Source organism: Brienomyrus brachyistius, chromosome 2 (genome assembly GCF_023856365.1).
Source record: "Brienomyrus brachyistius isolate T26 chromosome 2, BBRACH_0.4, whole genome shotgun sequence".
Lineage (NCBI taxonomy): Eukaryota > Metazoa > Chordata > Actinopteri > Osteoglossiformes > Mormyridae > Brienomyrus > Brienomyrus brachyistius.
In genome coordinates this window covers 32,373,756-32,397,817 of record NC_064534.1, presented here as the reverse complement: position 1 = coordinate 32,397,817, position 24,062 = coordinate 32,373,756, and the positions used below count along the sequence as shown (strand labels likewise).

Sequence of the window (24,062 nt, the reverse complement as noted above, 5' to 3'; positions counted from 1 at the left end):
GTTCAGCTGGAAAAACTGTAATTCCATGGTTAATTGTGTATTTTTCAGAGTGGCTTTTTAAAATACTTTGTTCTTTTAAATGCCTTGTACATTTAATAATTAATGTACACAAAAAGAAATGTGTGCTGTTTACGACAAGCTAAAGATAAAGTAGCTTTACATATATCATTCACTGTGTATCCCTATTACTATCAGTAAATAAACAAATAGCAGTACTTCACATATAACATTTTGCATGACTTTTCCTTCCTTTTTGTTCAAACAAAAGTATGATTTTAAATTATATTTAAACCTTGCCTTTAAGTGCATGCCTAGTTCCTTTTTGTGTTCTGGCTGTATTACCCTCCAAGAAACGTGTAAAGAGGAAGGTAATGTATGTCCGATTTGTCGATGTCACTGAATAGGCTTTAGGACGTTGCCTAGCAACACATCTGCTTGCAGAGAATATGTTTTCTTGTATTCTCGACCGAATTTTCATTTAGGCCGAGCTCAGTAACCCTGTGTAACACATAGTTGTGCCATAACTGAACACTCATATGCAATAATCATTTAATTATGAAGGATCATTAAAAATGCCCCAGTACCAGCAACTTGTGGGTCTATATATTAAGATTGAATACATAATGCGAAAGATAACACATGTAGGTCCTGTAATTATTTACTCTTATAGTCTCGTATAACCATAATGATCTATGACTACAAGTACAGCGACTACTACTACTACTAATAATAATAATAATAGCCATAATAACAACTATAATAATAATAATAATAATGAGCAGAAGAAGAAGAGGAGGAGGAGGAAGACTTGTTATTATTTTTGATGCATAATAGCAAATCTTACAACTGATTAATAACATGTTTTATTCCAGGAAAACCATATGACAGGAAGTGTAGCATACTGACATTGCAGTCCCTATCCGTTTGTTTAAAGGGTGTGTGTATGTGTCTGTGTGCGTACCCGCGAGCGTGTGTGTCTGCGCGCGCGCACTAGCACATGCATGGCACGGCAACGAAATCATATTTTCAGTTTCCCTACAGGGCCTTTTTCCATCGAGCCGGCGTGCAGCACATCGCAAAATAAAGCGCGGTCACCGCGCAAACGCCCTTCTGCGCTAACCGTCTCCCAGCCCGATGCGTGTGAAGCGCTCGGGAAGGTCAGCACCCGTCTCCAAGCCAGTGAAAACGTAACGTCGCGGACTAGCACATCCAGTACCCGTCCCGGTTTCTCTGGGACTCTCCACTCACATCTCCGAGTCCCTTTAAAGGTCGCGCTGACGCGGGTCCGAGCGCCGACCTCCGTGAAAACAGCGGCGCGGGAGAGGCTGTCGCTGGAAGCTGCGAGGAACCGACCCCGACCCACCGACCGAATCCATGGCAACAGCAATGGCAGGTGAGGAGATCATTTACACTTTTACGGATTAATGTTTTAACAAAACCGACAAATACCACTTTGAACCGATAAGCGAGTATATTTATGCAATTGCATTTTTATTTTATTTTGTTAGAAGCGGAGATCCGTCAGAAACTGCTGCGCACCGTGAAGAAGGAGGTTGGTGCCTTTCCGCCTGAACAGTAACATCGTAGCAGAAAAGTAAACATGCGGGAAACGTGTATATTTATATATTTATACGCATACAAATGACATTTGACACATTTTTTGTACCTGCAAAATTTGCGATGGTTGGGACGTCGGAGTGTTTGCTTGTCACTGTGCGTTTTAACGCTAGAATAAGGAAAGAAAACTCAACATTTGTGCTGGATAAATGAACCCTTTTTATTTTAATAAAAGCGATTGCAGTTCAAGTCGAGCACATGATGTCCATATTAGCTACCGTTTTGACAGGATCCCGAGTATTAACACGGGAATGACTCACTCAGTCCAAATTAATACTGAGACAGATCCCCAACAATGGAATTAATAAAACGACTGATGTTGCTTATCCAGCCATAATATATGTTTTTAACCGTACATAAGGAGATGAATACAAAATATCGGGTACCGTAAGGTTTGCTTTTTTTTAAATACGTAAAACGCCTCTCAGGTGATTAGGATGAACATGCTGAACATCGGCGAATACCGTCATTCCCACATATCATATGTAGATGTTTTTTATTTATATTGTATGCTTTCTGTGTTTTATTTTCAGCAACTGTTTTATGTGAACATAGAGTAGGCTATGTTATAAGCTCATGTTATAAAATAATCCTTAGTGGATTTCCTTGTTGCGAATGCAATGTAAACCATTTTGGCTGCACAAAACAGAAGATTTGAAAGAGTTCCCTCTCTAGGTATTAGTTAAATCTGATTAATCGCTATCCTTGCTTCGTGCTCATCAATGACAGGATATACATTTACCGCCGACCCTTCAAAGTCAATACACACATCCTCCGAGGCGTCCTGCGTAACGCTGTGGGATTTGATCTGTCATGTGTATCTTTGTTGGGACTGATGGGGAGTTTACTGGGTTCCAGTGAGTGTTTTTGAAAAGCAGCATCTTGTAGCGGCTGGGTGGGGTGGGAATGATGCGAGCTCGATAGTAGCTGTTGGCGGCGGCCGATCACAGCTTAGCGAGCGGATCCCTCCGTAGGGCTTCTGGCTGCTCCAACCCGGCTATTCTCCGAATAGACCGAAATCATCTCGTAGTACTTTATGTTGTTCAGGGGTCTGGACCCTATCCGTGCAGGAGGCCTAGCTGTGCAGAAAAAGAAACGCTTTTCCACTGGTGGAAAAAGTACTCATTTTTTACACTTAGATTAAAGTACAGACACCGCACCAAAATGTTACTCAAGTAAAAGTCGTCCGGTACAATACGACTCCAGTAAAAGTAAATACTACCCGGTTTTAGAAGTACTTAAGTAAAAAGTAGATCTGCTTTATAAAGTAAAACATTAAAATCTATCGATCTGACAAAATACAACCTCTCCTTTTAAATCCACTAAAGACGGATTTGAATAGCATATAACACCATATACTGTAAGTTACAGTGCAGCACAATAAGGAAAACTGAGTCACTTATTTTATTTATCACTTATTTCAGAAAAGCAGATAAACTAAACGAATTTGATGGCGGAGATTAGCGGAATGACTTTTATGTTGTGGAAAACGAAAACTCGTTGAACGGGCTAGATTTAATAATAAATTATGAACATTATAATATAAATGTTGTAAATTATAAACGGTACTTTGAGACCCGTTATAAGTGCTGAAAACCCCCCCATCCTCCACTACGCAAAACGGCTGGTCAGCCCAATGCAATCATCACAATTATTTCAGTAGTAGCTGTAGTGCTCCTCACTTCGAATATCAATGGCGTTTAAATATCGGTCGGCGATTTCGGTAGGCCTAGGTTCACCGATAGGCCTACATTGTGCATCTCTACATAGGCCTATTGTTTGTTCCAACTTAATAAAGACAAAATGTAATTCTAAATAATAATAATAATAGTAAAACAAAAACATTGCTGAAGAATAGTGAATATGAAAAATAAACAAGCTTATTGTGATTCATATCTTTACCCAAAATCGTACAGCCCTGCCTTAGGTGCACTGCCTGCAGCAATAGGTCATTTTTTCATAATAGGGTAAGGATGGTCCTACACAATGTATCCGGGGAATAAGTTATTTGCCTCAGAATTGTAGTGAAGTGGAAGTAATATACTTAATTAAAGTACAAATATGGAAAAACGTATTTAAATACAGGAAAATGAAGCATTTGTATTGTTACTTTACACATCTAAGCTTTACAACTTCTGTATTGCAGTCTGTCTTACGTTTTTGGCCATAGCGCTCATGGATTTGTACCAAATGAGCCATTCAGTGCTGGAACCAGTCTGTTGAAGGCCTGTCCAGTTGAGGGGAACCTTTTAGCTGTCTACCTCAAGTAGACATGGACAGGTCCCCACTGTTCTCTATACCAGAAAAACACCGCAAAGCTCCCAGAAATGGTCCTAATTCACATTCAAGGCAATTCAACTTTATTGTTTAAATGTACAGAAGCGTACTGTGAGTTCATTCTTTGTTGTAGAATTGCAGCTTTTCCAGTTTGCTTTTCAGGGACTCGAGTGTATTTTCCAAAAATGAATCCTAAATCTTTACTATTAGCAGGCACCAATAACAGATTAGGTTTCCTAGCAGTGCTGACATGGGGGTGTATCACTTCCTCTTGTGGATGGTGGCTGACATGCAGCCCATTAAAATGTGGCCTTCGATACCGTAGCTACCAATAATTGTGCTCCAGATGCATATTAGCTGATGACCCAACCATGATGGCTGAGTCCTATTTTCTGTTGCTCATTAAAAAGAGACCTAGGTAGACTTAATGGCCTGTAAATTAATTATTATTAATCTGATATATTCAGATATATTATGCGGGCAAGTTATTCTGCATGGCAGGGTCTACTTAGACTTGTATTTTCGGTTTTATGCACACGGAAGTGTACATTTTTAATAGCACTGTTCAAATAATGAAGTATCCTACGTCATTCACCCATTCATAAATCAGTATGTGATTTCACAGTCATATGCATACATATGTATCCCAGGGAGCGCACATTAAAAAGTGCAACCCTTCTGGCTACTGTGAGTTGCTTTGTATAAAACCAACAGATAAATGTAAATTTAAATATATACTTTATATACTATGATTATCTGTCAGGCTGTAAACCACTCACAGTATTGTTCATTCTGACTGCGGATATCATAATATATTTACTGGAAATTCAGTTATTTGTACACATTTTGTTTCCATCCAACCCCCCTCCACCCATATTGTGTGTCGTGTTTTTATTATATTATAGGTAAGACTTAAAACACTTAATATACATTTTATTATTAGGGTACAGAAATGTTTTCTTTCTGTAAATATCATCACAATAAATAATCTACCGATGGTAAATATAGCCTTAAAAATGAACTGTGAGCCAAGCGTGGTGTTCATGTTGATCAATGCCCCATTAAAAATGCCATTATTTCCCCGCATGGCTGCGCTGAGAGGGTGGCCTGGTGGTGCAGTGGTTAGCACTATTGCCTCACACCTCTGGGACCCAGGTTTGAGTCTCTGCCTGGATTGCATGCGTGTGGAGTTTACATGTTCTCCCCATTTCTCTGAGTACTCCAGTTACCCCCCCCCCCCCCCCCACAGTCCAAAAACATGCTGAGGCTAATTGGAGTTACTAAATTGCCCATGTGAGTGAATGGTGTGTGAGTGTGCCCTGCGATGGGCTGGCCCCCCCATTTTGGTTGTTCCCTGCCTCGTGCCCATTGCTTCCAGGATAGGCTCCGGACTCCCTGCGACCCAGAAGGATAAACAGTTTGGAAAATGGATGGGCTGCGATGACCTGCCTTTCCCATTTCTAGTTTTGTTCATGTTTACTCAAAGTGAGGATTTACATGTCTTGTCTCTAAATTAGCTGGCAGTAGCTGATACCAGTTAACTAAGGAACAACTTGACCATTAGATGAACCACCAGATTTCTGGTTCTAATGTGCTGCTGCAGGGTGTTTGCAGGATTTGAACCAGTAGCTCTCTGGGTATGAAACTATTGCTGAGTTCCATTCACCACGCAGGTCGGAATCGAGAATGACGTTGCACTGGAGCAGCGTTCCAGTACAGAGTCAGAAAGTCTTTCAGCAATACCAGGGACATGTTTCAAAAAGCAAGAATTCTTGCTTACCCGGATAAGTTGTGATATGTAATTTACCCCAGTTTAAATGGCCTTATCTTCATTCACTTTCATTTAGCCCAGGCTACTTTAAATCCGACAAGCTGTCTGCTTAAGCAAGAAATCCTGCTTAATGAAACGGGCCCCAGTTCTAGCCTGGTTAATTGTTAGCTATTGTTAGCAATATCAGTGAATAGCAACACATTGCGTGGTATTTTGTGTAGCTACATGTTCACAGACATCGGTTGGACAGTATCGTCTGTACGACCAATTTAATGAGCCACAGATTAGGGCGTAAATGCTAATGAACAGTATAAAACTACAGCTTTAACTTCTCTTGAAAAAGGGTGTAGCCATCTTCAATCCTGAGCTTGGGGTTGTGTCAATTCCTCAGAGTTCACGAGTCGGAATTCCGACTTGAGGGGGCGAAATTTCCGACTAGGAACTCGGAGCTTATGAGTTATGAGTTCTTTTCTCTCAGCAGACGATTTTCCCTTATGTTGCTTAATATGAAGCGAACAAATACATATATAATGTCACAAATACTGTCAGTTTATTAGGATTGATGATCAGAAAGTGTCAATCGTTTGTGCTAGTTTTATGGGTTATGCTTAGTAAAAATTCCACTGCTTAATATTCTGGAGAATGCAAGTTCACACAGAAACACAGATTGTTAATTGTCCAAAGTATTAAGTGAATCTGTGCCATTTCCACACATGCCAGCCCCACGTTATCTTTCCTGTGCCCCCCACAAATGGGCTGCTCTCACACCCGTATTTACACAAGGAGCAGGCATGCTGGCAGCATTTAAGGCTGTGGCTGCACTTTCATTTACTTTTTGTTATTAATCATTGAATTTTTTTGGACAGCGTGTGCAGTCAGGATAAAGTTTCAAGGACTAAGAAACATACAAAGAATCAAGTGCTTTAACTGTCACCATCCTCAAAGGACAGCTCATAATCACTGTCGACTTGTTGACAGTGAGCGGGATTACAGTTGTGGAAATGACCCGTGAACTGTAACTGTAAACAGAAGTAAACCTGAATTTCTCCCCCCCCTGCCCCGGCCCACCCAGGAAAGGCAAGCTAAGGAAATGTTCCACGATACATAGAGGCACTCGTGTTTAACTAAAGCCCAGATTTTAAAGGCTGAAACCTGTTGTTTTCAATTTTGTTTAGCATATGCTTTTATCACAGAAGCTAATAGCCCTACTGCTTTCACTTCAGGCATCTACGTAGCCATTCACACTCCGCTGTACTCCTGCGACTTAAAGAGGCAACACTGTCCAACACTGGCGCTGATGTTTACAACTGAACTAGCAGCCAGTGAGCATGTACCTTGGTCATTTTATGAGATATAAGGAAATAAACCCTCAGGGGCATTAATACTGTGTAGTACCACCTATTAGACATTGCGTACTATTTTTGGTATGTGAATATAAAGCCACTAATTATAATTAATTTAGCACAATGTTTATAGAATGCATGGGTCATGCAAAGGTATGCAATGCAAAGGTATCTTCATTGCAAAGGTATAATGTACCATCCATATATATGTGGGCATAGTATACAAGCAGGGGGGGCATTAGAGATTTTGGGCCCCTTGAAATGACATCATACTTGGCCCCCACCCTAAACCAAGGGCTCTTATCACTTAGGGGTACTTGTAATAATCCTTAATTCCACCCCCACCACACAAGGAACATGGTTGTGGAACTTCAGAAAAAAGGATCGTGATGCTCTGCTTCTGTGAGTTTCTCTCCACCCTCCTGAAACTATAATGTACACATAAGACCTAGGAAAACTGTTCCAGGTCCTTGCTTTTGTATGGTCTTTGAACCACAGTGATGAAAATGATCTGCTGTGTACAGTGTCACGCAGTGGTCATTTTTAGAGAGTTTCAATAATTTTTTCAGCAGTTGTCTTTCAGAGTTTTAGTCATTACAAATCACAACACTGAACTGATCACATCCCGCTAAGAAGCCAGTTTCATAAAAGGAATTGTAGCAAACTCCAGGCACAGAAATAACAGTGTTTTTGTGTAAACTTCCGCTTCACAGTTCGCAGGTGGCGTCACTCATAGGTGGTTTAGCAATGATTCTGTGCCTTCTCAGATTTTGCCCTTTAGCTTGTGTAGCGTCAGTTGATGAGGACTCAGCGTGGGAGTACAGATCTGGCCCTCTTGGATGTCTACTATGTGCCTCGTAATGTGAGGTGCTGAGCAGTAGGTTTGTGTCATCCTTCGGTTGAATTGGTAGCGCTATGGGGCCTGCACTCCCTGCCCTCTGAGCATGAGCTTTGTTGCTTCTCATTGACATCTGCCACCTCTCCGCTCTTTTTGGTGTGTTCATTGTTACATCTCTTCTTTTGTGTACACAACCAATGCACAGGCAACTCAGCAAGTTTCCTTTCTTAACCACTGGTAATTCTTCGACTTTTTGCCCCTGTGAGATGATAGTTTGGGGAGCTGATGGTTCTTCAAGCTTAACTGGGTCCTCAGTGTTCTCATGAATAATGTATGAACTAATAGCTCTTATACATTAAAACCTAGAGTGCAGTTCTTGAGGAACCAATCAGAGTCAGCTCAAAAAAGCTGAAGAATAAAATCAGAGTTCCTGTCTAGAATGCTGGTATTATTGATGTCACACTGACCTGGAGAGCAGCAAATTTTCCTTAGTGACTGTGATCTTGTTAGATATCTGTGGTGAGGCGTTAATTGTTCCGATGGCACCTTGGTCCCTCAGTTCAACTGTGACAACAACCCGTAGAGACTTGATGTGATGTGATGGACTCCTAACAGGTGCTGTGTGCACACCCAATGAAACCACAATCTGGCCTAAGAGCCGGATATATAACATTTTAGGTACATCCAATAAGCAGTTTGTAAGGGGATGACAACCATAATATGACAGGCTGATGAATCTAAGTCACATGATTACATTGTAACTGTATCGTTTGTTAATTACACTCATCAAGAACAAAGCCTCTACAACTAATCCATGATTAAACGGGGAGAGCTGTGGGATAGTAGTGACTGAGTTACACATACTTTCTAGGCATGTGCTGAGATGAAAGGCAATAGGGGACAAAGTTAAATCATTTTCATTTTGAAATAAACTCAGTAGCTTAAATATACAGATCTTAGGATACCTATAAGGAATTCAGCCGATGAAAGAAAGTTCGAACAATTGGAAAACAGATTATAAAATTCAGAAGACGTCTGATTAATTTGAAATCTCTGTCCACTGATATTAACGCACTTTATTAACTGATAACTCATTTAACACATAAACTCTAATGCAGTGGAATGGTCCGCCAAGTGAGGAGGCATGAAAAAATTAGCATTGTAGTTGGCTTTGTGTAACACCTTTGTCAGTCAAATTGGAAAGTGCAAGTTCACTTTCTGCAAGAGCTGGAGGTGGAACAACCATGTGATTTATGACAGATAAGTTCCCATTGGTGGATGGACAAAATGGGGCGGAGCAACACCAATATGAAGAAATCCATTCTGCACCTGCAGCTATATGTGTGTTTGCTTGTGTTACTTTATAGCAATTCATGTCATCTGTTAAGTGACCCTTGGATTTATAAGAATGTAATCAGACTCAGTATTTTGGAGAGTGACTGTAGACTAGACCACATCTCCGGAAGTTCGCAAGAAATCTGACATCTAAAACCAGTCTGGGTACGAAAACCAACAGGGTTCTGTGCTTCTCGGCTCACGTTGACACTTGTGCTCTTCTGACGAGGTTTAATATATTACTAGTGTCAAGGGAATCTCTCACGGTGATAAGTGACATCGCCATAGAAACCTCCTCCAGTGTGAGAGGTCTCAAGCCAGAGGGATTCTGGCTCATATGTTCCCTGCTGTGCAGCTGAAGGAGGTCTAATCTTAACACATCTCCCGTGTCCGTCAGCCTGGTCCATAACTTCAGCTGATCCCCAAAACAGCCCATTAATACCAGACAGAGCCCCTTTTGTGCATATTACTCTTAGGCTATCATTTATGCCAGGCTGTTCTGGAAGGTATCCCCTGCAAATGGGAATGGCCAAGGGGAATGCGTCTAGTGTCTGAAATGAAGCAATCCAGTGGTACACAGCTCAAACATTATTAGTGAGTAATGAGAGTACATTGCCCCTAAGTACATCTTAATGACAGTCATTTCAGCTATCTGGCTATTGCTCTTTTTTATTTGCTTCATGTGTTAACTAATCTCTTGTCTTTTTTTGCATCTTACAAGGATCAATGAAAAAGATATGAAATGTCCCCGATACAGGCATCTCTGCTAAGTGTCTAGACTTCTGGTTGACTGACAGTGCAGTACATGAGTCACAGCACTGTGTCATGTCCAACTGCCTTTGTGCTGAACATTCCAGGGTCATTTCTGATCTTTGTACCGATCACCCTCCTAACTTATGGCTAGAGCAAACCAAATAGCTTGTTGAGACCTGGATTTACAGCATACGGATGTATGAGATCAGTGTCTTGAGTCATACGTCCAGTGCAATGAAAACCTTATCTATGTAGTCATTAGGCTTCATGCCAGAAACATGACTTATGCAGCCTGTGTCTTTAGCAGGTTTTTTTTGCATAACAGTCTAAAAATTAAGGGCTACTTTTCATACTTTAATGTTGGGACTTAAGTAGTCATTTGTAGTGATGGGTCAGGATTGTCAAATAGTCAAATATTTGAGAATATATATAAAATTGAAAACAAAGACTGTGTCCGAAATTGCTTAATTACACAGCAGGTACTGAATTTCTTCAGTAGCCTATAACTTGACCGTTAATGCAGTATATACTCTATGTATGCATGAGAAAGTACATATGCATTTAGGCAGACTGTGGTCTCCATCTTGCATATTACCTGACCTGGATGCACACCTTGTATAGCTGGGTGTCCGATCCCAGTTTTTTACTTAAATTTGTACAGAGACAGCACTTCCTCCATCATCTTGACAAAACAAAAGTCAGAGTACACTAAGTGACATCCTTCATCTCTGGTTGCCGCTCCAATGGCCCTGTGGGATAGCATGGTGTCCACTGGTTGCACATTTTCACAGAATGTGGTTTGTCATCCGGGTACCATTTGCCTACTGTTCTCATCCATACTGAGGATTTGGACATACTGCTCACACATACTATATTTCACCTACTACATAGTAAACAAGTATGCAATTTAAAAACGAATAATAAATAAGCTGCATTAAATATTATTAATCAGCAGCGTATTTAGTTGTCATTTATCCAGTCACTAATAAGTTTGCAGTTTATTTGTTTTGTAGTTTACCTCTGCTGTTTTTGTGTGAGCTCTGCGGGCACTTGTCCAGCCAGTCGTAATTATTTACGCCATTACTGTTAGACTCACTCATAGTGTGGCATTTGTGAGACATTTAACAAAAGTTAGGGGCAAGTGAACAAGAACTGATCACCAGGAGACATTTGTCTGTTGTTGTATGGAAATATTGTGGATTCTATAGTGACAATGTTAAGCAAAAGCAAGTGATTTGTCTACAATGCTTTGTGTCAGTCGGCACAACTGACCTCAACAGGTATAAGATAATATGACTATACTGATGCAGTTAATTTTATATATACATTTAGATTGTCATGGTTGTCATTAAAAATGTTTGTGCAATTCCTGTTCTGTGAATTCATTTTTAATATAATATATAATATAATATAATTAAATGAGAGGGACAGTATAGGTCAGTTACCAGTGAAGGTCTTTTGGTTAGTTAACCAGAATGTGAACTATTGACTTTTATCCCAGCAAAGACACTCTATTAGTAGATGATAACATGTTCTATTAGGCAATAGATTACTTAGGTAAATTTCAACTTTTTTTTTGTTTAAAGAAAAATATAGTGATATTTATCTCAAAGCATTCATATATTGCACCAGTCCTGGTTTGAAGGCTCATTTAATGTTGTAATGTCATTTAAAAGTTATCATTTTGCAACAACTGATGTTTAATTTTCTATGGAAATAAATTAACGGAGGAGCCTGTAAGCCAGAGATATATTGTTAGGATTGTGTTTTTAAAAAAAAGAAATTGTCATTCACCATACCTGCTGAAGTAACAGACTATTAAACATTATTGTATGCTACTGTACTTCAACTTTCTCTTCAATTTAGTTTATTTTCAGCAATTCAATTTATTCAAGTTACTTTTACATTATCCTTTTGCAGCGATGGTAATTTTGTATGGAAAGAAATTAATATTTTGATAAACGCTTCTCGGAGTGTGTGGGGGTGAGGTGGGGAAGTGGTTTTTCGAATATTATTGTAATAGTGACTGGCAAAATTCGATTAGTAATTCTGCTTGAAATGCTGTTTCCTAGTTAAAAGCAAGTAGTATAAATAGGAGGAATTAAGCTTTGAAACTCAAAGTGGTCGGGATTATTTAGCAGTTTCAGTAATGGACTGGTTTAATTCTCATTTGATACTTTATTCATTTTAAACTCCATCATAATAAACTACAGCATGATCCCATCTATTAAATTTTGAAGCATATTTCTCCTGGCTAAAGGTGAAATGGTTTAGGAATTTACAGTTATTGGCTTAGGAGTGCGGCCTTTAAATATTGGGGGAATATTCAGTTGGATGGAAAGGTGATGAATGAATAATTTATGCTCATTTTCATAATTCATTAACTTGGGAGTATTCTCTCTCTGTGCCCTGGGCATGGGAAAGATATGTGGTCTACCTTTAATAATGAAGCTGTAATGAAATAATATGTAAAGTGACAGTCTGTTTTTGGGGAGACTCTACTTGGTGACCCCCCAGTGAGCCACCCATTCAATCTCCTAAAGAGCATACCCTCTCCAGTGGGAGCAAGGACTCCAGTCTTATATTTATAACCCATCTGCGATGCCTGAGATGGCATTCTGTTGGATCTTTCTACCGGCCATGCACAACTCAGCTTTGCAGTAATAAAGGGTAGTTTCACAGTGTTGGAAAAAGCCTGGCCTGCATTTGAGAAAGGTCATCACATCCGCTAAGAGGAACTGCGCAGCTTTAGGTAGCCCTTTAGCTAGCTCTCCTCATGGGTTAAAAATGACAGGAACATTCAGAGGTTGTGTATATATTATTTGAGCCAACAAAGGTCATATTCTAAGATATGTATCCATCTTTTGGTGACCATGGAGCCTATACCCATGGTCTAAATGTTTTTGGATTAGGGGAGGGAATAACATAAACTCTGCATATACACAGGGGGACAGGAATAGGATTCAAATCTCCAACTCTAGGTGAGTGAGGTTATAATGCTATCCACTGAGCCGCTTGTTTCCATATGTAATCATATCATTGTGAAAGTAAACCTTTACCTTATGAAGCAGTGAAAGAATCAAGCAAATTTTACAAAAGAACAGCCCTGTTTCTGAGGTCTAGAGGGTTAGAGCCATTTTAGTCAAACACTCTGGGTCTCTCTGGAATCAGATATGCCCAACAGTGAGTCAGAGAAGTGACGAAAACACAGCTTTAACTCAACGCTGCCGTGTGGGAGTGAATGAGGTGTTTAATTTAGTACAGTGGGGGCTCACTGTACCTCACAATACCATAGATTAGTGAGCTAGTGAGTCACAAACAAACATAAATTCCAACAGCCGCAGTATAAGCCTCAAAATGGATCTGTCTATTTGTATTACATGTTACTGCATTGGGAAGAATGACTTGCAACGTGGGCAGGACGAGAGACGCCAGATATGTAAATCATTGGTCAAGCTAAGTGTCATTGTAAAAGTACAGGTTTACAGGCTAATAAAACTTGGTGACACAATGCAGAGATCCTTTAGGTTTAGGTGAATTTCATGTCTATGTTGTGATGGACTGGCACCCTATCTGTGGTGTTCCCTGCTCATTCCTTATGATTTTTGGGATAGGCTCGAGGGTGACTGGAACAAGGATGGATACATTTACCATCACATGACCTGTTTTGATTCAGATAAGATAGATGAATGAATGGATATTGAAAGCACCAAACAACTCACCTGTATCTGGTGCAACAGTTGGCATTAAGCAGTCAACCGCAGTTGAAGCCAGTGAGCTCCTTTGCTTTGGCTGTTAGTTGTATCCGTAGCTATCCTTGCCGTTGGTGTGAACTGAGGTGCAGTGGACGTCACTGAGCTTATGTAGGTAGTAGCAATATCACTCCCTACAGTGACATCACTGGTGAAGCAAGAGGTTAATTGGAATCCTGGGCTACTTTAAAGTATTAAAGTAATAAAACGATACGTAATACGAAGTAATAAACAATAACAGCACTAATAATCAGGGATGGACATAACTGGTACGCAAGTAGGCATTCACTTTTAAAAACGATACGCGCGACAATCGATTATTTGTAACAGTGTAAATGCGCACTTATTTTATGTGCATTTGCGTTTCTATGAAAACAAAATATAATGCATTTTAATCTATATATGCTAACTCGACTTCATTTGCGGTATACCGGTTAAAATGCGAGGTATTTTCTTGTCATGTTTAATGTTTTAAAGGTGAATGTGTACTCGCGTACCAGTTATGTGCATCCTTGCTAATAATAATGCTCTTATTACTGTTTGTTTTGTCACTTTTCAATGTGGCTTTAAAGAATATGAAAATGGGGAACATTTCACATTTTAGATTAGCAACATTTTATAATGATGGGTCCTTGCTGGGTTAATTTTTATATTATCCCAGCCACAGAGTTTTGACCCTGTAACCCTGAACAAGATTAGTAGATGAAAGATGAATGGATACAAGGTGTTTTGAATTCATTAGCTACTTGCTAAAGACCCCGGATGTTGTGGGTTTAAAAATATATTCCATTTGATTAAAGTCCATGGCTCTGATATTTTAATGGCTACATTCATGCTAATGTGCTGTTTTCATGCTGACTCATTTTTGGGTGAATGACTGCTTGCTCATAAGTGATATAAAAATTTAAAAACTGGCATTATTACTCAAAGACGGCAATGTCAGTGGTTGAGTCTGGGTTGTGGCTCTTTAACAGCTGGTCTAACACAAACCAGATTACTAAACAGCAGAAATCACAACTTTTGTTGGTTGCTCTGTAATGTGTCTCTTTGTGGAATGCCTTCATGTCTTATATACTTGTACTCATTGTGTGCACATCATGAGGGCAGGGCAAAAGCACTAGACAATGGAGTTTAGCCCAGATTAAAAGGTATTCATTAACATATTGATAATGTCATTAAGTTGAGTATAAAATAGGTTGAACAATACAAAGAAATTTCTTAAAGCCTGCAGTCTGATCCCTGAACATGATCGCCCAACCCTCTCCATGCGGATGCACTGCAAAATTGCTTAAGTTGGCCCTAGATCCACCTGTTAAACCACAAAGTGGGGCTCAGTGGCTGATCAGCATTTGTCAGTGTGATACAACTCATCAGTGTAACCCTGCACTCACCATTGTGTATGATTTATATGATTTATATGATTATTATCCTTCCATCCATCCATCCATCCGTCTTCCAACCGTCTGTCCTAGTCAGGCTCTTGGGGCTGTTCTGTATCTCGTACAAAATTATTACTTATCTGGTATCCTTAAGTCTGGACTTGCGTCATCATATGTTTCCATAATATACCTTTAAAGAATATACTCGTATATTTCCTGGGATGCATTCAATCTTTTCTTCTCAACCCAAACCTCTGGGACCCTCAGACAGTCCACATTTTTTGCTACAAAGAGCAAAAAATATGCACTGGGTGCTAGGAGGGTGCAAAAATATGGACTGTCTTGGGGGTCCTCGAGGACGGGTATGAGGAACATTGCATTAAATGATAAATATCAGTAAAGCTTCCCACTAGAAAATGAAAATGTGATACTTATTATGTGGTCCTGATATGCTTTCAGTAATGGATCAGACAAAGATCCACATTCATAACAAAAAACAGTAGATAAGTGATGGAAGCAAAATTGCAAATGAGAATTAATCAGGCTTTGTTTGGTGAAAAATGTGCTGCATCTGAGTCTCTGCCGTTTTACTTTCCATCTGCCATTTCCGAGTCCTTTGGAGTCTTCATATATCAGGCTGACTCCTCGGCTTGTCGCTGGCTGTAATCTTTTCGCTGAGGAAAGGCAGACAACAACAGGAAATTACTGATTGACTGCCTGCCTATTCTGAGTCCTAATTGTTCCAGATGCTGGTGACCAGCTGAATTGCAGAAACATTGCTGACAGGGGCTGGTTAATCATGATATCTAGGGATAAACAGACATTTCACATGGGCTCACATCTTCCACCTCCCTGCTGCATTTCTGGTAATTGTGTCACTGTTTTTGTGGAGACTCCTCTTGTGGTGGCTTGACAGGAGACTGGGCTTATGATTATCCACACTTATTTCCCGACAAAAAAAGCTGATTTTTACGCCCTAGTCAGTTTGGAGCTTCCCGGGGGAGGGGGGGGTGGCGCATGGGCAGCTTTTGCCTCCTTTTAGCTGGGATTCAGCAGATGTTCTCCAGTGATTCACGCATCTGACACCTGCCCTCCCTCCTGCCCCCACCCCCCCCACCTTCCCAAGCTGTGCCCAACAGGCCTCCGGATCCCTTGTATCCAAGGGCAACCCTGAATGTTGTCAGGTCTTTCTGTCGAGGGCCGGGTCCACATCTGGGAGGCGGCAGCGCTGTCTGTCAGCTGTGCCTGACCAAACAAGCTTTGCAAGTAAACCAAATTAAACAGTCAAATCAGATTTGAATCACAGGAAGGAGAACAAGTTTGGGGTCATTTTTGTTCGCATCCGATTCCTGTTTTCCTCCCATATCCATATCTGGTTGGCCACTCAGTGTTAGTAGTTAAGCAGTGTTTCTTTTGTACACTCTGTTCTCATGGCCTTACAGCAGAGAAGTGGCTGCCCTAACGTTAAATAAGAAACTCTGCAGTACTGAGTGTTTTAAGTATTTCTCATTTCCACACATTTTACTCCCACTAAGGTTATTCTAATCCTACAGTTTTTACTTGGAAAAACAGCTTTATACAATTAAACCTTTGGTCAACAATCAGGAGCACCTGTCGACAGAAGAGTGTTTTTATTCTGTATAAAGGCAAATAAATTATACTCCTATGATAAATAAATTTGTTAGGGAATATTCTGTTTTTGAACTGAGAAGGTGTTTTGTGCTGGAAAAAAAAAACATTTTAAAGGGAAATTCAGGCCTACTCTCACTTCAAACAGCTGAAAACAAGCTTTGATTTTTTTTTTAGTAAATTTAATGTCTTGATAAGAGCCATTTTTTTCTGCATAAAGACAGGCCACATGTGACTATGGTTTGCCGATCAGTCAGTTTTATTTGTATGGAGCAGGAAGTTTGCATTATGTAGTGTGAACGTTCAGACAAGATGAAGAATGCATGTTTCACCTGTCGTTCTTCTTAGCACCCTGTCTAGACTTCTCACTTCGTTTTTTTAATGTACTTTTTTATGTAATGACATGTTCCCCCTGTGAGATAAGGAGATTGAATATTGCACTGTTATGTGCTGACTTTCAGTTACTCTGGAGCCATTAGATGTATAACGATGCATTTTTATTAGATGTGATGCTGTGATAACCGAAGCAGCCTTATAGCCGAGTAACATTTGCGTTTTGTGGTGAACGACAGCATAGCAAAGGCCTTCAGGTACAAATCACAGCTAATGTTACAGAGTCTTGCTGTAGGGCAGCTCAGAGCCCTGCCATCCCCCTTCAACCCATGTGTGCTATGTGTCTCACCTCTGTTTTTGCCTTAAGCATGAAATGTAAAACAAATGTCTTCCAATACATTACTTCCCATTGCCTTTGTGCATTCAGGCGAAATGTAATATAGTCCTGTGCTTCTTTCAGTCTGTCCACCAATTCATACACAAAAGATAAAGTACAAAATTGCATTGTAAGGGGGAGGATTTTTAAGTATGATTCCTATTCCGTCATAGCTTTTTGATAATGTAAACCCATTATGTAAACGTATAGTTTAGACCAGATATATGAGACCAATTTTATTTTTTGCAAAACATTAAAGACTTTATTAGCTATGTATAGAAGGAAGAAGCAACATGAACACAACTTCCTGAACTGAAGTGTGTCAGACTGGCCATTGCTCTCTGCTTAATGTGAATGTCTGTCCCTTCTGTTCATACCACTGACATGCAGGTGAAGCAGATCATGGAGGAGGCGGTGACCAGGAAGTTTGTGCATGAAGACAGCAGCCATATTGTGTCTTTCTGCGGTAAGTGTGACATGTGGGCATTTATTAATGAGTGATCAACCTTCTGCCATAGAGTGTCTTTAATTGGGTGTGATAGGACCTGCTGCATAGTGCTGTTGTGCTCCCTGCCGTTCACATAACCAGCTGGGTCCAGAAGACCCAAGCTGGCAACTCCATCCAGGAAGCACAAAGAACGGTCCGCACAGTTCCAAGGGAGCACATGATTATTAATTGGCTATTGACTGCTGTGCAAGATTTCACAAGACAATTAAAGCTGCAAGCGATCTATAGAACACTGAAAATTGAACGCCACATTGCGCGAACCTACTGATATATATCAGTGGATGTGAACAGATGGGTAAAGGTAAAGCTGGCTCAGCACTTCCCCACGGCTAGTTTGAATGAAATCCATTGCACCTCGGTTTACAGAATGATTCAGCCATAAAACGGTCATTTAGAATAAATGCTCAGAATGCTTAATCTCCACAGTACATGCAGCTCTTGGCTATATTAAAGCATTGCACGGCACTGAATTAAGGTCGTCTGCTACAAATTTTCTGTTCAGCAAACAATATAGAAAACCTGCAGTTTGCCTGTAATAATCATTTGTAAAATATTGTACTTAATAGTCCATATGTCTTATCTTGGCTTTACTTCTTGTTTTTTAATAAGCCATTTCATGGAGAAGCAGAGCTGTCTGTTGCTGAAGTAGATATAAAAACAGTTGTGCTATCAGAGAGCAGGCTGTGTAATTAAACACTGCTCACCTTGGTCCTGGCTTTTACCCCACAGGTTGCCCTAAACTTACATGTCATTGAGCAAACAAATGAGTCAGGTGTTCAGTTTGTTAGCCGTTCCTGGGACACAGTTTATGTTAAACCCCTGAGATTTCAGACAGCCGAACTAGGGAGACCTTTCTTCTATAGCACATTAGCTCTGGCTGCTCTGGTAATCTTGCACATATCACTTGTCATCTTGGTGATGTTTACCAGTAAAAGGCCTTTGTTTTCCCCTGTGGCCTCATGCTGTGCTTTGTATGACAGATGTGTTGACTCAGTGCTATATTTTCCTTCTGCTCTCTGCTCCTTCCCATGTATGTGAAGGTGGATCCCATTCCACTGTGGCTACGTTCCCAAGCATGGCGATTGTTTGGTTTGAGTAATGCGAAGGTTTGTTTAATGCGAAGGTCTGAGTAATGCGAAGGTTTGAGTAATGCGAAGGTTTGAGTAATGCGCGAGACGCCATCTAATTGGACACGTGCTGCCAATTCATTTTTCTGCAGAAATATTTTGAATGCATCACTACAGGAGATTTGATTGGTGAACAGGGGCATCTCCAGTAGGACCCAGTGGGTCCTGGCCCCACCAGATGTCACATGGAGCAGTTATTAGTGTAACAAGTATTTAGTGTAACAAGTAATATGCTTGTATTTTTACTTTGTAAGTAATATTGCTGCGTGTTTATTATAAGATATCAGTAGTGTTGTCTGATACATTCCAAATGTAAATGACATTTACAGTATCAGTGTTGCCGATTGTTAGTCATCACAGTTATGTTAGCCATTAGCCACAAGGCAATAATGAATCGTCAACAATTTAATGGAAATTAAATGTAGTTTAAGGTTTGTGTGCAGGTATATTAACGAGTCGGATGCTGCCCATATGGAGTTAATTGTGGCCCACCAGGCTTTCCATGCCAGAGACACCACTGTTGATGAGCGTAACATTCTTTAAGTAAACAGGAAAGTGTGTACATTCAGGTTCCTGCTTTAAATTTCCAAATAGATTAGTGATGACATTTTGTGTGCGGTGGCAGTGATTTACATTTGTTTAAATCTTACAATAACCATCTCAGGGGCGGCATGGTGGTGCAGTGGTTAGCACTGTTGCCTCACACCTCTGGGACCCGGGTTCGAGTCTCCGCCTGGTTCACATGGGTGTGGAATTTGCATTTTCTCCCCATGTCGTCGTGGGGTTTCCTCCAGGTACTCCGGTTTCCCCCCACAGTCCAAAAACATGCTGAGGCTAATTGGAGTTGCTAAATTGCCCGTAGGTGTGCATGTGTGAGTGTGCCCTGCGATGGGCTGGCCCCCCATCCTGAATTGTTCCTTGCCTCGTGCCCATTGCTTCCGGGATAGGCTCTGGACCCCCCGCGACCCAGTAGGATACGCGGTTTGGAAAATGGATGGATGGATGGATGGATGGATGGATAACCATCTCACACATTTTTCATGCCATAGATGTTTGCTCAGGTCAACCCTTAATATGGATGTTTTTCAAGTCAAGCAAGGCTCTGTTTTCTTCTTGGATTTTAGCCAAAGAAACAATGTTCTGGCCCACATTCTAAGCCCTAATTGGTCCCCTTGACTGTTGACAACATTATTTCAATATTTTTTCACTTTATGAAAGAATATACCATGGAGGTTTCCAGGGTATTATTTGTGTGCTGGATAATGACTAGGCTGATAAATATGTAAACCGGACCTTTACTTATATGTAGCTGTATATAAATAAGAGGTTCATCTTGACATTTTACATTGTAATAATTGATAACACCAGAGCCTTTGCTGGGTGCATGTGTGTTTCCGTTGTTGAACTGAGCTATGCAGCAGTGTAGTGACCTACTCCTTATTCAGGCCAGGCAGGCTGGGGTACCCTGAGTGTCCCTGATTTGCTCATGTTAATCACTGGGGCTGAGTAGCTGGCTTCACCTGCCCACTGGTGACACAGCAATAATAATAATAATAATTTTATTATTATTATTATTATTATTATTGTTTATTCTCTAGGTTCTTAAGCAATGCTGGCTGGCTATGTGACAGTTAAAGCTGCTATTCTTTAAGGTCTTGCTTTGAAAAATAATCGTTTTGAAACAGGAAGTGCATCACACATCACACCTACCTCTCTCCTTCCATGTAAGCTTTTATTCTGGTGTGAAACTGAATTCAGAGCAACAGACAGAAGACAATTCTCAAAATATCCCTGTGACTTCGTCCGAGGCAAACTGGATTTGTCTGGATTCCTGGATAGGCCAAAAAGATTAATCATTCTCAGTGACCATCGAAATCATAGGAAAATATATGTCTCTCAACTTCTTGTGCAAATCCAGCTCCTGCAGGTATATATTAAATAAAATGTGCCACGGATGTTAAAGCCAATGGTAGAAGAGTAAGTAGGTTTTGTGTTACTGTGTGTTTATGATGGTAGTCCAGTGTCTGTTTGTGAATGTGTTTGCATGAGTGTGTTTGTCTGTTGTTATTTTTGTATGCTGTCTTTCTGAGACAGGTTTGAGGGAGACACCTGCAGACCTGCTTAAACTAAACCCCCAGGTTGCACAGGATCCGAGTCGCTATTATAGTCTAGCTACAAACAATTAGTATAGCTCAGACACGCTTCCCCCTTAATTACCATATTTGGAATCTGTTGCTCAAAAAAAACTCTTTCAGTATAATTCCAATTTAATTTACACTTAGCTAATACCTATTAACGAGATTGCCATTACTGGGGTGTTGGCCAGGTTGTAAGTTTAACACTGCATTTACATTTCTGTTGTTGTGTTCCTTTTGTTTTGTGCTCAGTGTCGCAATAGCCTGAGGCACAGTAATGCATGGAGAAGGGTCATGTGAGCAGAGGGCCCAGGAGGGCAACATTTTATCCTAGTCATTGATGCACCGGAGCTTACTAAGTGCTAGGAGGGTGGGGCTTGTTTGTACCACTCACCTGTGATTGGCTAATCAGCTTTGCCACTGCCTCCCTCTTCGAACTGATCTTCTTGTGCCGTGTCATTTTCGCACTAGGAGGACGCACACTGGGAAGGCCCTGTGGGTGCTTTTTAATAGCCGCGTGGACCTTACAGCTAACAGTTAAGCTGCTGAGAGCAAAAGGCTTCTGTCTCTCCAGGGTGACGCAGGCTTATCACTGACTCTCCTGGCAACAGGTGGAGACAAGATGCTATTTTTAGTGTTTATGTTGGGGATCCTGCTTAAAAGACCAAGATTCAGCAAGCCCTGCTCCAGATGTAGGTCGTTACAGTTTCACATTGTGTACGGCTATCCATTAACGGGCTGAACTGTTATCGATATTTCCATCTGTACTATTACCTTCTTTTATGGGAAAACCAACACAGGGGAAGGTCTCACAGGTACTCCCAATAAGATCTAACATGTTTAATTCTGGGTCTTATTTGTTGCCATGGAAATAATTCTGGCAGAGCTGCCATAGACACAGTTTGGTCAATAGTGCTCCTCCATCATCTGCAGTGTCTATTTTCTAGGTCAGCTGCTTGAGTGCCTTAGCAATAATATTTTTTGCTTGTTTTTAATCAACCATTCCTCATATAGAAATGTTTTACAGAGAAATTCATGTCTTTTCATCTTGTTTTAACTTTACATTTGTTCTTTCACAAACTAGTGATAATGTTTAATTAAAATTGGATTAGTACAATTTTTATGTTAATCAAATAAAAAAAAAACATTTTGCTTTGCCCTCTAGCCCGATCAGATTGAGTTGAAATGGAAATTATTCCAAAAATTATAGTCATGGTGCCTACATTTTTCAGTTATATCTATTAGCAAACATTCTTATATTAAACATTCTCATCATGACTTCCATCAAACATATTAATATTATTTTCCTGATGTACTGATGTAGCTTTTTTAAGCAACATGACATAGATTCAGAGTAATTCTGGTGTTTGAAAGTAAATTGCAGAGGTGGTAAAATATTCAGGGACTTAAATATTATTTAAAAAGCCCAAAACGGTGAACCACTAGCAAGGACCCATCAATCAGAAATTACACATTAAAATGGTCATTTCTAAGCTACACAAAAATCATTAAGTGATGTGCATTCACAGTACAGTTAGTTTGTGGGGCATGTGAAATGATTGGACTCCCCCAGGTTCCCAGCTCCATCCATCCATCCGTTTTCTGAAACCGTTGAATCGCAACTGGGGTCACGAGGGGGGACCAGAGCCTATCCGGGAACAATGGGAGCAGGCGGGAACCAGCCCCGGGCAGACACCTACACACCACAGGGTGCGCACACTCACACAAGCACAGGGCCAATTTTGACACACCAATCCCTGCTCTATGACATTAATTTATTAAGTCAGATTCAGGAATGGGGTATATTCCCGTACATGAAACGGAAAGCCTGTGAGGAAATGGCAGCCATTGTGAGGATGACAATGAGGCCTGGTGTGACACAGAGGGGCTTGGAGAGGAAGAGCTGATAAGCAGCATGTCCACCACTCTCCTCCTGGATCCTCGCTGGGGGCGTGCTCACTCTGTGGTGGTCTCCATGGCAACCACAGCCATCCCCGGCGACCCTGTCTGAGCAGGCTTAATCCTGAGGGAGGTCTCGAGTGTCTGTGTGGCTCAGGCGCTGCCACGTAAGGCTTAGGAGAAGCGTGTCTGTGTGCACGTGTGTCCCCGCTTGTGTATATCTGCTTCTCTGTACATGTGAGATACTGTCTGTCTATTAGCGTATTTGATGGGAGGTTCCGTGTCTGAATTACATAAAAACAGAAGGGATTCTGGGCCAGCTCTCCTCCCACTAACATACTGTGTGTGTGAAAACATGACAGCAGTTGAGTGAGCACTGCAGTGCAATTTCACCACCAGAGTAAGTGACACATTAATAACAATAATCAGTCTCAGCAAATTACAGAATCTGGCCATATTTACAGTCTAGATTTTCAATAGTACAGGGAACAAGCAATACAGTGTGGGGTCATTTGGAGATTAAATGGCATGCGGTTTTATTCTAAATCTTTCAATGTTGAATACTGGGATGTTGTTGTTGCCCTATACGGTATTTGGATAGTATTGATCAGTCTGCTTTTACAGCTTCTGCTGGAACATTTGTTTGCTTTAGCAGTACTGAAGGCAGGATTTGGTCTGTGGTTCTCATGCCGCTTTTATTGGCCACACAGCTGCAGTAGAGGCATGCGTACTGCACGGGCTGAAGCGGCGAGCCGCGGGATTCCTGCGCAGCAACAAGATCGCGGCACTCTTCATGAAGGTGGGCAAGAGCTTTGCACCGGCTGAGGAGCTGTGCAGAAAAGCCCAAGAACTGGAGCAGATCATAGAGAGCAAGTATGTGATTCAGAAGCCCTACTCAGCCCTGAGAACAACATTAAGAGTCACCACCAATCACAAAGCAGCTTATTAGCCTACACACTCCATCCTGCCAATCACAACACACCATACATA

At 40.8% G+C, this 24,062-nt stretch overlaps 1 protein-coding gene across 2 annotated transcripts in view; it reads left to right on the top strand.

Moving 5' to 3' along the window:
• The first annotated feature begins 222 nt into the window (after positions 1-222).
• The window catches only part of sgsm1a (small G protein signaling modulator 1a), a 49,453-nt gene continuing 25,613 nt past the window's right edge, over positions 223-24,062 (top strand). The window contains exons 1-5 of one of the 2 annotated variants that reach the window (XM_048999453.1): positions 223-1,157; positions 1,269-1,393; positions 1,509-1,552; positions 17,794-17,869; positions 23,783-23,945. In XM_048999453.1, the coding sequence (XP_048855410.1) occupies positions 1,375-1,393; positions 1,509-1,552; positions 17,794-17,869; positions 23,783-23,945 (302 nt within the window). In that variant the 5' untranslated portion in view covers positions 223-1,157; positions 1,269-1,374. Of the gene's footprint in view, positions 1,394-1,508; positions 1,553-17,793; positions 17,870-23,782; positions 23,946-24,062 lie in introns of both variants that reach the window. The other variant, XM_048999447.1, reaches the window with a different exon arrangement.